At 37.1% G+C, this 18501-nt stretch overlaps 1 protein-coding gene across 1 annotated transcript; it reads right to left on the bottom strand.

Moving 5' to 3' along the window:
• Positions 1 to 507: 507 nt before the first annotated feature.
• LOC131150175 (uncharacterized) lies at positions 508 to 2352 on the bottom strand. The gene has a single exon (XM_058100765.1). It carries the CDS (start codon positions 2092 to 2094, stop codon positions 739 to 741), a length of 1356 nt encoding a protein of 451 aa, XP_057956748.1. The 5' UTR covers positions 2095 to 2352; the 3' UTR covers positions 508 to 738.
• Between the last annotated feature and the right edge of the window lie 16149 nt (positions 2353 to 18501).

The raw sequence follows: 18501 nt of genomic DNA, 5'->3' as shown, positions 1-18501 counted from the left end.
TATGCCTCTCCTGAGCAGCACACGAACTCATCTCTCATCATTCAAATTTGCAAAAGCATAAAATAGCACCAAGAACAAAGAACAACGACAAAAGCAAGTGCAAGACCTGCAAAAAAACAACTTCGCAATGGCAGTATACAGGCATCAGAGAAGTAAGCATACCCATTAAGGAAAACACAAAAACATATTGAAAGCTCAACAAAACTACTACCAAAATCATAAGTGCTAACATTTTTACCATGCAAGATCAAAATGAACCTTTGCTAGGATGGTAGCAAATTACATGGAACCATCAAACAACTCATAATCACTATAGAACATGAAATGGAACAATGAATAGCACACATTCTACAGCTAGTGCTTAAATGATAGAACCAGAGATTGATATTTCAAATAAATTACCATTTCATATAAATTATCTATGCCACAGAAAGTTCAATTGGTACTAGATATTCAAGAGATCATAAAAAAAATTTACACAACACACAAATATGGAGATGCATTATGTTTAAGTAGAAACAATTGAAATTCCATTAATTGGCAAACAATGAGCACAAAGTTTTAAGAATGATTTTAATTTGGAGGGAATGAGAACATTCTATGGGCATGATCGCTTACACTTCTAGAGGAAAACATACAAAGACACATATTTACATTATTTGCTTAAGTCACCAAATAATGATAGCAATGTACGCCAACACACTTGAGAGTGAGAATAGATCAAGGTCTGATCATGACTTAATTAGGATCATCATTATCTTCAATATCCCAAGTCAGATCTTCGTCTTCTTCTGCAGTACTCAGTCGCTTGCGTAAATCAGCCCTGTTTGGGCTCCCACCAGCAACTACCTTGCTCTCATCATTGTTTCCAATATCTTCAATCTCATCCCACCCAAGGTCTTCTTCCTCAGGCACTGACGGTTGGCTTGACACAACTGAAACATCACTATCTTTACAAGATCCAGCATTATCAGCCTTCCCCCCCTCCACAACCAATTTCTCATCAGCCTTTGCCACTGACTTATTGCTATTAGTTTCAAATGCATCACTTGGATCGGCACTTCCAAATTCAGCAACAGTACCATCATCACCACTTTCACTCGTAGAGTTCTTCTCCCGGCTTTCAACACTCTTACGCTCCTCTGAGAACTTGGACAAACCAATCTTCTCTAATTCTTTATTTCCTGTAATATCGTTCTTTGTTTCAGTGACATTAGAAGTACTTTCTGCATCGTCCTCCTCGTCATCAACATCCCAAGTCAATTCCTCCTCTTCCCCAGAAATTGCTCTCTTCACAAGATTAGCTCTTGCATCCTCCGCCTGCTTAAGCTTATGAACCCGATAAAAGTACCGGCTCCAGAAGCTCTCCTGATCGATTATACTTGGAACAAGTTTCTTATAAATCCCTTCCATCGCCCCATTTTCTACAAACAAATTTTCAATCTCCACAACCTTCTCGTCAAGCTCAAACCCGACTTTCCACTTATCATAATCACTCAAATCCTCAGGCTCCTCACAGTAGGTGTTCTTATCACATTGAATAGCACGCACCTGCGCATCAAACCGACTGTACCGCTTTGAACTCAAACTATAGTGCTGGCTATTATTATCCGAAGAATAATCGCTATCATGATCAGCGGCTAAAAGGGTGTCCCTACCTTGGGAAATGATCTCAGCCGTACCTCGCCACACCGAGCTCCCAAAATCGTCAATGGCCTGTCCAACGGACTCGAGCGACTCTTGCGCCACCGACGCCCCAATTTCGAGAGATCCCGGGAGATCTTTGACGGCGCGGCTGGCAACTTCTCGGATCACTGCTGTCTCCTTCTTGAGGCCGGACCTAAATTCCTCTATATCGCGCCGGTAGGTCTCGATCACCGTTTCGGACCTCGAGGTTAGGGTTTTGATGAGACCGCCGAAGCTCCAGGCGCCATCACTCATAGAAATATTAGGATTAGGATTAGGATTAGGATTAGGGCTTGGATTGGATTGCGCAGTGGGCGTCAAAGGGGGAGAGTTTGGCGGTGAGGTTTGGGCGTTGAGCGAATCGGCGGGTTCTGGATCATCGGAGAAGACGGACCTGAAGAAATCCATTGGAAGGGCAACAAATGAAACAATCAGAGAAGGGGGTGTTTAATGTTAGGGTTTCTTCAGATCAGAATACTAAGCGATGGACGATTGGACGATTGCACGATTCGTTGAGCACCCTCACTTTCGATTTTTGAACTTTGAAGATGCAACTCTCATGAAGATTTAAATTAAATGCAGTTAAAGCTTCCTGTAAATTTCAAACTATTAACACTTCGTTTCTTATCTTTCTTATTCATCTATTTTAAGTTTGAACTTAATTCTTTTTTCCTTTTTTTTTTTTTAAATGTTGAATTCATATACCTTCTGCTTTTGCGCCTACTCCCTTATTTTCATAAATACACCTATTACTTAGATTAAATGATATTAAAACTTGATTTATTTAATTATTATTTATTAACTTTGGTCAACTAGTAAAGACATATACTAATTATCTAGGCTATATTAAACTTTTTTATGTTTTTCTTGTCCCGATTTAAGCTTTTTTGTCATCTAGATTCTGGACCCTACCAAAAAAACTTGTACAAAAATTTAATTAAATAATTTTTTGATGCCTCTCTTAACATTGTATAATTTTTTGCCCCCAGGGTATTGACACAGTGGTAAAACAGTTGAACAATCTAGTAGGAGTATCGGGGGTTCAAATCCTGGTAGATGCACTCAGTTGATGCTCCCAGTTGATGTAGCGAAACAAGGTCCTGGGTGAAGGGTCTTGAGAGATAGTTGGCCGAACGTCCAATTAGATTGGGAATAAGCTGTGTCCGCATTCGATTAACCTGGGCGGTGAATCAGGGGGGAAGATCGTTGTCCTATGGGTTTAATGCCGCATCGGGGGGTCCAAAAGGTTCGTCGATAACAGGAGTTTCCACAGGAATAGAAAAATAAAATAAAAAATTAACTTTGAATAGGAGAGGGACAACCTTGTTAAATACAAAATAAATAAACTTTTATTTTTCATTTTGAGGAGAACAAGAAAAGTTTGGAGGAGTCGGAGTGTACTTTGGGAGATCATTGTGATACGTAAGTGGCCAGTGACATTCCTAGAAATTTTTCTTAGTGGGGGCAAAAAATATATAGATAAATAAAATAAATATATAATTTTTTTTTCATATTTTCCAACAAAAATAATTTAAAAAATATATGAATTCACATTTACACTAGTAATAATTGTTTCAAATAAAATCATTTACTAAAAAAGTAAGGTCTTTTGTTGTCTTTGAAAATGGGGGCAAATAAGTATTTTTAGTGGGGGCATCTCCTTAACTTATCCAAAAAAAAATTAAAAAAATTTGTGGTGGAGGCACTTGCCCCTTGTTGTACTAATTGATCGGATCGGATAATGAAAATGCACAGCGAAAATAAAACAACAAGTGAATAAAACTATACAACCAGAATCAACAACACAAAAATTTATCGTGGTTCGACAAAGCCTACATCCACGGAAGCAATGACACACAGATTTTCACTAAGAAATCAAGATGTACATAATACACTTCTCAAAATGATCAACCACACTCTCATATATGCCCAGAATAACATATATAAAAGTTTCTTGGAGGTTTCCCCCCGTTTCCCCAACCACCCAACATTCAAAAATTCAAAATTCTGAAAAACTGCTCGCAGCCCAGATGTCTCTTGTGGACGAACATAGGGCTTCGTCAACGAGACCAAGAAGACACTTCGTCGACGAATACAGGGCTTCGTTGACGAACCCAGAAATCTAAAAACACCTGCTCTCGATAATTACTCGTCGACGAACTTCAGAGCCTTTGTCGACGAACCTCTGCTGTCTCCTCGTCGACGAACACAAGGTTTCGTCGACGAGTTTGTGCTGCTGTGCTGTGCTGTCTAAGTATAAGAGTCATAAATAACAATCTCCACCTTGGCGATTATACGTCCCTTTAAAAAGTCCCTAAAAATATGAATAGCTCCACCTTGAACTTGAAAATATTAGGTTTGGGCTTGTCTCGCTTCAATCACTTGGAGACATGAAGTAAGTTCAAGCAATGCTTGAACTTCTATGAAGTAACTGATTTGGTCAGAATATCTGCTGCATTATCAGATGTATGGACTTTCTCTAACACAAGTTCACTCGAAGAAATCAATTCCCGAACCTTGTGAAATCTCACATAAATATGCTTGGTTCTAGCATGATATACTTGATTCTTCGACAAGTAAATAGCACTCTGACTATCACAATGCAGCACCAGACCATTTTGCTGTACTCCCAACTCTCTGACTAAACCAGTAAGCCATAAGGCTTCCTTTGTAGTTTTGGTAACTGTCATGTATTCCGCCTCAGTCGTGGATAATGCAACCATAGACTGTACCATGGATCTCCAACATACCGGTCCTCTTACAAGAGTAAACACATATCCCATTGTAGAATTTTGGTCATCCATATCTCCAGCATAATCTACATAAACAAACCCCATAACTGTAGGACAACTCTATTGCTTGCTGAACATAATGCCATATCCTGATGTACCCTACAAGTATCTAAATATCCATTTAATGGCTTCCTAATGCTGTCTTCTTGGATTAGAGAGAAACTTGCTCACCACGCTTACCGCATGCGCCAAATCTAGTCTTGTACATACCATGGCATACATTAAACTCCTCACAGCACTAGCATAGGGGACCTTTGACATGTCCCGAATTTCCTCATTCGAACTTGGGCAATCTGCAGTAGACAATTTAAAATGATTCGTTAAAGGTGTACTCACCGGTCTTGCATTAGTCATGCTAAACCTTTTCAACACCTTCTACACATAACCACCCTGAGATAACCATAATCTCCCTGCAGTCCTGTTACAGCGAATCTCTATCCCAAGTATTTTCTTGGCTGAACCAAGATCCTTCATGTCAAATTCCTTATGCAACAGATCCTTTAACTGATTCACCTCAGTTAAATCCTTTGCAGCTATCAACATGTCATCGACGTACAATAACAAGAAAATAAGAGAACCATCCTCAAGTTTATGCAAATAAACGCACAATCATACTCACACCGTTTGTAGCCAATCTTGATCATGTAGGAATCGAACCGTTTATACCATTGCCTTGGAGACTGTTTCAACCTATAAAGAGACTTCTTCAATCTGCAAAAAAAATTTTCTTTTCCTGATTCAACAAAACCCTCCAGCTGTACCATATAGATTTGTTCCTCCAAGTCACTGTGAAGAAACGACGTCTTCACATTCATTTGTTCCAAATAAAAATCGTAATGAGCTACCAACCCCAACACAATTCTAATAGAAGTATGTCGTACCACTGGAGAAAAGATCTCATCATAATCTATTCCCTTCTTCTGTGAGTATCCTTTTGCCACCAACCGCGCCTTGAATTTTTCTCCTTCCTTTTATGAAATTTCTTCCTTCTTCCTATACACCCATTTGCATCCTATCAGTCTCTTTCCATCTGGAAGTTCCACCAAGTCCCAAGTTTGGTTCTTATGCAAAGATTCCATCTCCTCAATCATCGCTCCCATCCACTTATCTTTCTCTTGGTCATGCACTGCCTCTTGAAAAGTAGTTGGATCATTGCAACAAGTAAGGAAAGCATCAGATACTAATTCATCAAAACCATACCTTGATGGAGGCCTGATAGTGCATCCGGATCTCCGTATAGGAATATTGTCGACTTGCTGGTTTTCTGAGCTAGAGCTCCCTGCAACCACGAGACCATGATCATTTCTGTTGTCATGAGCTTCCAACTCCACTTGCACAACATGTTCATCATTGCCCCAGCTTTCTGGCTCCTATTTCTGATCATCAAACTCTTAAGTACGCTTCACCATAGCCTTCTCATCAAAAACTACATCTCTACTGATCACCACTTTATTTGCCACTGGGTCTCACTACTTATATCCCTTTACACCATCTGGATACCCCAAGAAGATGCAACGACAAGACTTTGGATCAAGCTTAGACCTCTCCTCACTAGACACGTGGACATAGGTTGGACACCCGAATACCTTCAATCTGAAGTAGTCTACTGCATTTCTTATCCAAACCTCTTCCACCACTTTACCTGCTAGTGATGCCCTTAGTGATCGGTTTACCAGAAAACAAGCCATACTAACTGCCTTGGTCTAGAAATTCTTTGGTAGCCCTGCATTCAATCTGAGACACTGAGCCCTATCAGCAAGAGTCCGATTCATCCGTTCTGCCACACCATTTTGCTGAGATGTCAGCCAAACTGTAAAATGTCTCTTGATGCTCTGCTTCGCACAAAATTCCATAAACCGAGAATTAGTGTACTCTATCCCATTATCCGACCTTAAGTATTTGATTCTCCTCCCTATTAGGTTTTCCACTTCAGCCTTCCAAATCTTAAACTTGGCAAACATACTAGATTTGTGACACATGAAGTATACCCAAATCTTCTGTAAGTAATCATCAATGAAACTCATGTAATACACATGTCCACCCTTTGATGCAATTCTTACTGGGCCCCAAACATCTGAATGTACATAGTCAATAATTCCTTTCGTCTTGTGAGCAGCCGAACTGAATTTTGCTCTATTATGTTTTCCAAGAATACAAAATCTACAAAATTTCAATTGACATGATTTCAAACCTTTCAACAAATTTCTTTTGTGTAGTTCTTTCATGCCATGTTCTCCTATATGACCAAGACGCATATGCCATAAAATAGTCTCATCTGATTCAGCATCCATCGCTACAACTCCACCTACAACAGTAGTTCCCTGCAACGTGTAGATATTTCCAATTTTTTGCCCTTTCATTACAATCAGATTACCTTTAAAAACTGTTAAGATTCTACCTTTAGACTTGTAATTGAAGCCATTACAATCCAAAGTACCAAGAGATATTAGACTCTTTCTCAACTCAGGTATATGTCTTACATTACACAATGTTTTTATAGCACTATCAAACATTTTTATTTTTACACTTCCTATGCCAACGATCTTTCAAGAAGCATCATTACCCATAAGAACCGATCCAGAATTTACTAACCTGTAAGTGCTGAACCACTCCTTGTTTGGAGTCATGTGATAAGAACATGCTGAGTCAAGTATCCAAGAGTTCATTAGAATATCCGACTCTAATGAAACTGATAGAACATCACCATCTACTGAATCCTCTTCTTGAACAACATTCACAAATTTTCAAATCCCTTTATGCTTATTAGCTTTTCCCTTCTCCCAATCTGGACACTCCGGTTTCACATGCCCCTTTTTACTGCATTTATAACACTGGATTTCCTTTTTCTTCTTGGATTGATTTTGGGATTTCTGATTAGACCCATTCTTAAACTTTCTCTTGCCTCACTCATTACTACCTTTTATCACAAGTCCTTCTCCTTCATCACAAATCTTTAATCTTTGATGAAAATTCAACAAGGCACTTGTTACCTCTTCTAAATCAAGAATTTCTTTTCCTCACGTAAGAGTGGTCACAAGATTTTCATAGGTATGAGTTAAGGGCAAGGAATTTAACAGCATCAAAGCCTTATCATCCTCATCAAACTTCACATCAACTCTCATAAGATCACTTATGATTTGATTAAACGCATTGATGTGTTGATCTAAACTAGATCCTTCTACCATCTTAAGCCACTATAAACGTTGCTTAAGAAAAAGTTTGTTATTGAGGGATTTAGACATGTACTGACTTTCTAACTTTTGCCAGATAGCCGCTGGAGAATCTTCCTCCATCACCCGATAGAGAACTTCGTCGGCCAAACATAAGCGTATTGTAGACGCTGCCTTTGCTTTCAAATCTATCCATCATCCATTCCTTCCGGTTGAGTATCAAGCAGAGCCTTAGCCATCCTTTGTTGTACAAGAATGTCCTTCACTCTCCTTCTGCCATAAACCAAAGTTTCCGGTTCCATCAAACTTAACGATGTCAAACCTTGTAGAAGACGATCACGATGCCATCACAACCTGGCTCTAATACCAATTTGTTGTACTAATTGATCAGATCGGATAATGAAAATGCACAGCGGAAATAAAACAACAAGTGAATAAAACTACAAAACCAGAATCAACAACACAAAGATTTAACATGGTTTGGAAAAGCCTACATCCACGGAAGCAATGACACACAGATTTTCACTAAGAAATCAAGATGTACACAATACACTTCTCAAAATGATCAACCACACTCTCATATATGCCCAGAATAACATATATAAAAGTTTCTCAGAGGTTTCCCCCCATTTTCCCAACCACCCAACATTCAAAAATTCAAAATTCTGAAAAACTACTTGCAGCCCAGACGTCTCTCGTCGACGAACATAGGGCTTCGTCAACGAGACCAAGAAGACACTTCGTCGACGAACACATGGCTTCGTTGACGAACCCAAAATTCTGAAAAACACCTGCTCTCAGTAATTACTCATCGACGAACTTCAGAGCCTTCGTTGACGAGCCTCTGCCGTCTCCTCGTTGATGAACACAAGGCTTCGTCGACGAGTCTGTGCTGCTGTGCTGTGCTGTCCAAGTATAAGAGCCATAAATAACACCCCCTGTAACGACCCAAAAGATTTTTTCACAGGGCCTTATCGACAAACACAGGGAGTTTGTCGACGAGCGCATAAAGGGACCTCGTCGACGAAGCCACGCCTTGTCGACGAAAGATACCGAGAAGGGTTTTTGGGACAGTCTGAAATTTGTCGACGAGGAAGAAGTTCGTTGACAAAATTATTAAAGGACTCGTCAACGAGATGACGTGTCTCATCGACGAATTCGACTCTATAAATAGTGAAAACCCAGATTTTTGATGAAATTTGTAGCACAGAAGGGTCTTTCTCTCTCTAAAACCATCACTCCCTCCTCTCTTCGATTCTGGGCCCGTTTCTCGTCAGATCAAAGATCTAAGGCTACCACGACGCTCCTGGTAAAGTTATCTGCAAGTCTTCCGGAGCTGATTATTGGATAAGTTGGTTTGGATTTCGTCCCAATCTTAGGGTAAGACATTTTATTCAGTATTTGTCTTTTGCTCAGTTATAAGAAATGCAATACACGAAGAAATACTAATGTTTTGTTCTGAGGGATTTGATTTTCAGGGTGTTGAGTGGAGAACTTTGTGGGTATAGGACTAGAATTTACTAGGGGCTTTTCAGAGCTAAGGTAAGGGAAATATGCTATGCTAGGAATTTTTATAATGTTAACTGAGAGTTTACACATATGTATATATCAGCTTATTATCCAGTTTTACAGAATATGAGTTTTAAATGCTTGTGTGGCCTGAGTAGATATTTAATTGATGAAGAACTTATATAGTTTTTACAGTATATCATAATATACTGAATACACAAATATAGACAGTATATACAGTTTATATAGTTTTTCCCAGTATATGGAGTTATACAGAATATACAGATATAGTCATATATTCACAGAGATTATACAGAAAGATATACATAAATATACAGCTTTTATTCGAATAGTTTCATAAAATAGATATATATATATATATATATACATATACATGTATACAATTTTTCTCAGATAGTATATTACAACTTTATTCAGAATAGTATATATAGTGTTTATAGTATGCCATGTTTCCTATTACCATAACATACAGAGTATAAAGACAGAACATATAGATAGAGTATACAGAAAGATATATAGAGATAGCATCAAGATGCTACAGATACAGTATACAGAGATTACAGTATTTACAGTATAGAAGGATAACATTATGGTAATTTTGGGAACATGATGAAAACAGTAAAAGAGTATATATATATAGTATCAGATCCCTGAGGAAAGATTACAGACAGATACAGATAAAGAATACAGAGCACGGTACCGTTGTTAGATACAGATAAAGTGCAACCACATATCTCAGATAGTGTGTGGGTACCGTCAACCGTGCTCAAAGAGTATGTAGCTCCCCAGTTTGCTGGGTGGAGGGGGCCAGTTTGATGAGGTAGCAGCCAGTCCCGAGCTTAGGAATGGATGCAGTTTGGCCGGGCTGAGGTAGTGTAGAGTATATTGACTTATCCGGAGGGCCGACCAGATTGAGTCCTGCCTACGGGCCACACAACCCTGTCATGAGGGGTCAAATCATGACATACAGAGTTCTAGGGATAAAACACAGTTATGTATATGTATACAGTTTTACTATGATGAGTATAGTATGATATTAGCAGTATGAAAAGTAGAAAATATAGATGATACAGTTATATTTTAAATTGTGAAAAGAAATATATGCTTTACAGATTCACTATTATATTATAGTTCAGTTGTTATTTAAACAGTATTCCTAACTTAGTTGCCACACACTAGTAACAGCATAGTTTCACTTACTGAGCGTCGACTCACCCCATGACTTTAACATTTTTTAGGTGAGCAAGCTGGGCGAGCAGATCAGGCTCCCGGATAGAGAATATATTGATTACCCTGGTTTAGAGGGTAAGTTTGTGTAGGGTTTTGTATTTTGAGACAGGTATTTTGGAGAGAGATGTATTATATAGTACGGTTTAGAAATACAAATTTCTGGTATTGTATGATGGGTATGGATGTATGAATTACGTTTCTCCTGCATAGGTATGATTTTATATTCAGATTTACCCCGGTGCCTTCCGAGGCTCGAATTTTATAGCATGGGGTATCAGAACAGTTAATATATATATATATAAAAAAAATGATGTAAATTTTGAGGTCGTCACACCCCCCACTCACGTGCATGTAGGCCTACTACTACTTGAGTTAAAAATAAAAGAGTTAGTACAAAATAACAACAATAGTTTACAAAATAACAACAATATACGAATTGAGGTCCTTTAAAAGTAGCACAGGTGGTAAACTCAAGACTTTTTTTTCTTTTTGGTTAAAATCTCAAGTTTCAAGTTTTGGGAGTTACGAATTTTAATTTAAAATAATACCTTGATATTTAAGTGAAAAATGTTAGATGAGCGAGCTCGTTATTTTGGTGAATTAATTGAGTGTCTAAAGAATTTCAAACACTGTCATTTTTATTAAAAAAAAAGTATATGAATTGGGTGTTTATAAGATATATTATATTTTCTTAAGATCCTTCTTTTATAGTTATTTAAGCTTCCCTCCCATTAATACTTTAAGCTTCCCTCCTAAAATATCTTACTTGTGCTTCTAGTTCTTGTGCAACTCTTTAACATATTTTGATTGACATATAAATGTTCCATGTTTGGTCTGTTTTATTTAAAGTCTTAGGAAGAAATTAAGTTCACCGATCATGCTCATTTCGAACTCATTTTGCATGCATTTGACGAACTCATTACACAAATCATCATTTAAAGCTCCAAATATGATGTCATCAACATATATTTGTACTAGGAGCCAGGGTTGGCTCTTCATAATATGGGGCCCTGGGTGAATGTTTTAATTAGAACCTCTTTATATTTAATTTAATTTTAATTTTTATTTAAAATTAATTTTTCTAATTTTTGGAGATGCAAAATCACAGAAAATCAGAGAATCGAAAACGTTGAAGTGTAAAGAAAATATCATAGAGAGTGAGAGAGACAGAGAGAGAGATGAGAGTAATAGAGAGTTAGAGACAAGAATGACTGAGAGAGAGCATCTAAGACCGTGTGAGGGAGGGGCAGTGTAATAGTCAATAGAATATTTAAAGACATAATAGATGCAGTCAATTTCAACTTTCAAGAGTTGTGCCAAATAGTCATGAACATTGGGACTTGAAAAAGAAAGAATTAAATTGCATTTACTTTACTTTTCAAAATACACTTTCATTTACTTTTGAGTTAGTGGGAAAGTCAATCATCAGTGAGAGAAAAGAGTATGGGAAGAGATGATATCATAAATAATGTTAACATTACAAGACATTTAGGGGCCCTAAAAATAGCAAAATGCTCAATGGCCTTATGATCAGGCCGGCCTTGCTAGGAGCATGTGAATATTTTTAGCCTTTATAAAGAGTGTTGTGTTTATCTTCTCTCTAGTAAACTTATTGTCAAGGAGAAAATCATTAGACCTCTCATACCAAGCTCTAAGAGTTTGCTTCAATCCATATAAGGCTTTCGTCAATTGATAAATGTGATTAGGGAATTTGTGGTTTTTGAATCCTGGAGGTTGTTCTACATATACCTTATCATTGATGTAGCCATTTAAAAATGCATTTTTAACACCCATTTAATATAATTTGAAATTCTTAAAAGCAGCATATACTAATAACATACGAATGACTTCCATCCTAACCACAGGAGCATATGTTTCCTCAAAATCTATACCTTCCTCCTGGTTATACCCTTGGGTTACTAGTCTGACTTTGTTTCTGATTACTATTCCATTTTCATCTTTCTTGTTCCTATAGACCCATTTAGTTTCAATAATAGTATGGTCTTCAGGTCTAGGAACCAAGTTCTAGACTTTGTTCTTCTTAAATTGATTAAGCTCTTCATATATGGACATTACCCATGATTCATCCTCAAGGACCTCATTGAAATTCTTAGGCTCCTCCTGAGACAAGAATACAAAGTGGCTACACAAGTTTCTAAGGGATGATCGAGTAGCTACACCTCGAGATGGTTCACCTATGATTTGATATTTGGGGCGACTCCTAAAAATTTTTGTCACGAATCAAAAATTCTGCTATATTTTTTTTATTTAAATAATATGATATGTCTTCTCTGATACCAAACTATAATATACACATAATCAACCAGAACCAAAGTGGGGTACCAAGGATATACCTGTCCATAAATGCTTACTATCTATGTAGTAGAAAACATAAAAATACCCAAACCTTATATAATACCAGAGTGCTATAACCTCCATACATATACATATACATCACCAACAATCCATGAAATACCCTAGGGATTATACAAAAACATATCTCCCATCTCAAACACTTACCCTGAAACCAGTGTAGTACCACAACCTCCTCTACTTTGGAGCTCGCTCTGCTCGATGATCTAGATCTCCTGAAATGTTTGAATTCTTAGGGTGAGACACCTCTCAATAAGTGGGAATAAGTTAATATCAGTGCATGACAAATGAGTTTTATATAATTAAAACATAGCTATTAATTCAACTGTAACTGTAAAAGCATCTTTGTATATATATATCATAACCGGCACCTATGTCCTTTCAAATACACTTTTTCTATTTGAACATACTTTTAATTATGATAAATAATTCTACTTTTTAAAATTTGTATATATATAAAACTATGAAAACTTCCCTGGATGGATAACTGTAATCATGAATTAACCTTGCATGATTGGGTTGTGCGGTTCGTAGGCTGGACTTAACTGTGGTTGACCTACCAGGTTAAGTCAAACTTTATCTGTATCTGTAACTGTAACTGTAACTGTAACTGTGAATACGATTGGCCTACCCAGCCTGGTCTGGACTCCAGGGGGATCCTCTACTCTCCTTTGGCCCAATCGATTGATTACCAACACTTTATCTGAAAGTGTGGCTGCACTACTATAACTGTATAGCAACGGTACCGCGCTCTCTGTAAATCTCTGGTCCATCAAGGTTATGATGCTATATAATACTATTTATAAATATTACTATGTTACCATGATTCTGTAGAAACTACAATTCCATGATTATGTATAAACTGTAATACCATGATTCTGTATAAATCTCTAATACTATGAATTTGTATAAAACTGTGTATCATGGTTCTGTATAAATTTGTAATACTACGAATTTGTATAAAACTGTATATCATGATTCTGTATAAATCTGTAATACTATGAATCTGTATAAAACTGTATATCATGGTTCTGCATAAATCTGTATAAAACTATATATCATGGTTTTATATAAATCTGTAATACTATGAATCTGTATAAAACTGTATATCATGGTTTTGTAAAATACTGTATATAAACTCTATATTTAAAACTATCATTTCTCATGCCACACAATTTAAGCAATATTCATAATATAATAATCTATATGAGAAAAAACTGTATTTCCCTGCTGTATGGGATTAACTATAATCCTCTACTATAAAATAATAATATTCTCATCTCTAGGGTTTATTTGAATCCCAAATACCAGGATTTTCCCAAAATGCATACATATTCATAAAACTATAATTTCCATACCCATAACTTTCATACTTTATATTATTCAAACATTCATACTCTGTAATCTTGTAATTGCATGCTATACTTTATTCAGTACAATTTTCTAAAATAACTAATGTAACTTATTTCCTTTACCTATTTCCTGGAGCTATGCCAGTAGGGAACCCAAAACTATGCCTGCGGCGCTCGCACAAACCTATATCCTTATACCTTAACTCAATCAGCTCAACCCTAGAATATTTAACTTTTTAATATCCTTCAAACCCACATATTCCAATAATTAATTAAACTTGAAAAACAACTTCCTTACCCCAAGTTTGGAGTGGTGCCTAGGAAGCTTGAACAGCAAAATCACTTCGGCTAAACAACGAAGAATTGTAACAAGGATTTTGAATCACATTAATCCTTCAATTCGGGCTGAAATTGGGCTAAAATTGAAGAGCGAAAGAAAGATGGCCGCAACCCTAAGAGAGAGAGAGGGAGGGAGAGAGAGAGAGAGAGAGAGAGAGAGAGAGAGAGAGAGAGAGAGAGAGAGAGAGAGAGGAGAGAGTTTTATTTTTAACAAGTAAAATAACTTGAATGCCTTATATAGGCGTGCTGGCGCAGGGGAAACCGTTGATGGTTTGGCCTTTTTAACCATACTTTTTCTACTATTTTACCTTTACCTAGCCGCAGTAACTCAAAATCGTCGACAGTTTTCCTGGGCTTGATGAAACCGTCGACGGTTTCCTAAGATAGCCTCAAACCATTGATGGTTTGGACCTATGCCAAACAAACTCCTTTTCTTTCCTTTATTATTTCATAAATTACTATTTTTTGAGTCTCTACAAATTTCCATTCTCTAGGTAGTTTATGTACCTCACTCTCTGCTTGATTATGCTCAGCTGATGATTCTCTAATTTCTATGCTCTTAATTTCATTATTTTCAATCGATAGTTTTTCTAAACCATTCCTAATCTCAAGATCATCCTCATCAGTTTTCTTAGAAAAGGGATTTGACTCATCAAATATTACATAGATGGACTCTATAACAGTCAATGTTCTTTTGTTAAAACACCCTGTGGGCTTTACTATGTAAGGAATAACCTAGAAATGTTCCCTCATCGAATTTTGCATCAAATTTCCCTAGGTTGTCTTTATCTCTAAGCACAAAGTATTTACAACCAAAGAAATGAAAGTAGGAAATGTTAGGTCTATGACCATTCCATAATTCGTAGAGGGTTTCGTTAAGAGTGGGTCTGATCAAAACTCTATTCATTATATTGCAAGCAGTGCTAACTACTTCAGCCTAGAAATATTTGGGTAAGTTATGTTCATTAAGCATTGTTCTACCCATTTCTTGTAACGACCTATTCTTTCTCTCAATTTCACCGTTTTGTTGTGGGGTCCTAGGTGCATAGAAATTGTGAGATATACCATGTGATTCACAAAAGTCCTCCATATCCTTATTTTTAAATTCTCTACCCCTATCACTTTGGATGCGTGTTATTTTATAACCTTTTTCGTTTTGAATTTTCCCACAAAGTTTGGTAAAACATTCACATGCTTCATCTTTATGTGCAAGAAATAATACCCATGTGAATCTAGAATAGTCATCTACAATTACAAAGGCATATGATTTTCCTCCTAGACTTTGAACTTGATTAGGGCCAAATAAGTCTAGGTGCAACATTTGAAGTGGCCTAGTAGTGGAGATGATTTTATTTTTATTAAAGTTATATTTAGTTTGCTCACCCAATTGACATGCATAACAAATTTTATCTTTCACAAACTGTGTCTTTGGTAAGCCTTTGACTAATTCATTTTTTACTAGCTTTGACAATAAATCCATGCTAGCATGCCCTAGTGTCCTATGCCAAAGCCAATTAGCCTCATTTATAGCAAAAAAACGTTTCACATGTTGAGAGGCTAAGTTATCCAAGCTAGTGGTATAAACATTTTCATGACGTTTAGTAGAAAACACAATTTTATTTTCAGATATATTCTTTATTGTGCATTTATCATGTTCAAAGGACACCCTATAGCCTCTATCATATAACTGACTTATGCTTAACAGATTATACTTTAAACCATCTACTAGTAAAACATTATCAATAACTAGAGAGGGTTCTTTACCTACCATAATGATTTTGCCTTTTGCATTGTCCTTGAAGGTCACGAATCTTCCATCCTTTAGTGTGATGGACACGAACTTGGCTTTATCACCCGTCATGTGCCTTGAGTAGCCGCTGTCCATGTACCATTTGTCCTTAGAGGAGGACGATCTCAAGCACACCTCATGGTCACTGTGTACCATTAAACACAACTTCGCGATTTCAATGTCACTAGACTCGGTGTCTGAACTGTTGGTACCATGTTTATCCGAAGACGTGCTGGCTTTCATTGCCCTCTTCTTCTTTTTTGAATCTTTCTTTAGTAGTGGGCATTTTGGTCTAATATGCTCGACTTCATTACAATCGTAACAAGTGAAAGGATCTGATTTTTGCTTTCTTTTGCTCGACTCTCCCTTTTCAAATGTAAAGCTCTGGAACTTTTTGGATGATCTCTCGTTCTTTTTGAAGATCTTACTTAACTTCTTTGTCAGCATGGCCATGTCTTCATCAAGCTCCTAATCATTGTCTTCATTAGAGCTGTAGGTGGATGCTTTTAAAGCTATCACTTTCTTTGCTTTGCACTGCTCACCCATTCTCTCATTTATTTCCATTTCGTACGTGATGACCGATCCGATAACCTCATTCAGTGTCATTGCCTTTAAGTTCATTCCTTCAGCTATGGTAGTAGTTTTTGCTTCCCAGATAGGTGGTAGACCCCTAAAAACTTTCATGATCATTTCATACGTGAGGTAAGTCTTACCAAGAGCATGTAATGAGTTAGTGATATGTTTGAATCGATTGTACATGCTTTGTATGGATTCACTGAAGGTCATCCTAAATGCCTCATATTCACTAGTTAACATGTCAATGCAGTATCATTTACATCTCTAGTGCCCTCATATGTAATGTAACGCCCCGACCCTTTATACGAGCCCAGAGTGCTACTGCCCATACTTTATACCTGTATCTAATAAACATACATAAACAACTTGCCCTAAACAGGGACAATTGGGTGTATCTCATACATATCTGTATTCATGAACAGCGGAAAACATAAACATTCTTACGGGATTCTATTAGACATATACTAGAGTTCTATCTGTATTCTTCAGTACATAAGATCCATACTTAAAACATAAACTGTATTACATCCCTTTACATTCAATCAGGCTAACAACCCAATATAGATACAAAAACTTACGTTTACTAACAAGACTCTACGTGCCAAAGTCCCTCTAGAAGAACTAGGACCGACGTCCTATAGGACCTGAAATAGAGGTTGTAAGATTGGGTGAGACACTTCTCAGTAAGGTGGAAGATATTAAATCAGCACGTGATTACATGAGTTTATTCCAATTAAAAGCAGTTGCACAATATCATATTCACAGTATAGTACTATTAGAGATATATAAACATGATACAACATCATTACAAGGGAGAGTCCCCAAGGTTAGGGTAGGGTACAGGCCCATACACTGTACAATTCCCTCCACACGGTACTCAACCCAGTGACTTTGCCCATTTTAGTTTTAAAAAAATGTATATGAAAGTTTAGGACGATGACCATCTTTGGAACTTTCAGAAATATGCCTAATTACCCCGTGACACGGGTTGTGCACTGATAACTTTGATGGAGCCCTATTCTTGCAAGCACTGTCAAGCATCACAAATATAGTCTAGTTGCCCCACTTGGTCCATTATTTCACCAATGGCCCCATACACTCTTGCAAGCCGACTATCTTGATACCCACACTGATTCACATGTGTAGTTGCACTATACCTCAGTTAGCAACGGAACCGCACCTCAAGCTATTTAAAGCTTCAGTTAACCTGGAGTATCTTTCAACTCCTTCGGAGTGTCTTTCAACTCTTTTAGTAACAAGCTGTGGTCCCAATCAATCATATATATAATTCACAATAAAACATAACAACCTGTGCAGTTCTAGTATTTTCACAATCATAATCATGCAATCTTTCATGCATTCTTTCTTTCTGTTAGAGAGTGGTGTTAACCAGAACAAACACTCTTGGTTCAACCTTTTTTACATATAAAGCTCGATGATTAACCGACACCTATTTTTCACATTTTCAGATAACATAATGGGTTCCATTTTTCACAGTTCATTCACAAATATGACAGTTCAGTATGTTTCACTTCATATCATATGTCATGCTCGTTTAGTCAAAAATCCGCTATAAATAGTGTATAACTCGAAAAATACCATTTGAACTGCAAACAAGGGTATCAAGAAGCTCCTACTTTAGTTTGAAAACAATTAGAGTAGTT

Source organism: Malania oleifera, chromosome 3 (genome assembly GCF_029873635.1).
Source record: "Malania oleifera isolate guangnan ecotype guangnan chromosome 3, ASM2987363v1, whole genome shotgun sequence".
In the NCBI taxonomy this organism is placed as follows: Eukaryota; Viridiplantae; Streptophyta; class Magnoliopsida; order Santalales; family Ximeniaceae; genus Malania; species Malania oleifera.
Note: the sequence above shows the minus strand (reverse complement) of the source record. Positions and strands in the feature narration are given on the sequence as shown.

Coding starts and splice junctions, on each gene's coding strand:
- LOC131150175 (XM_058100765.1), bottom strand. CDS start 2,094: ATGGATTTCTTCAGGTCCGTCTTCTCCGATGATCCAGAACCCGCCGAT.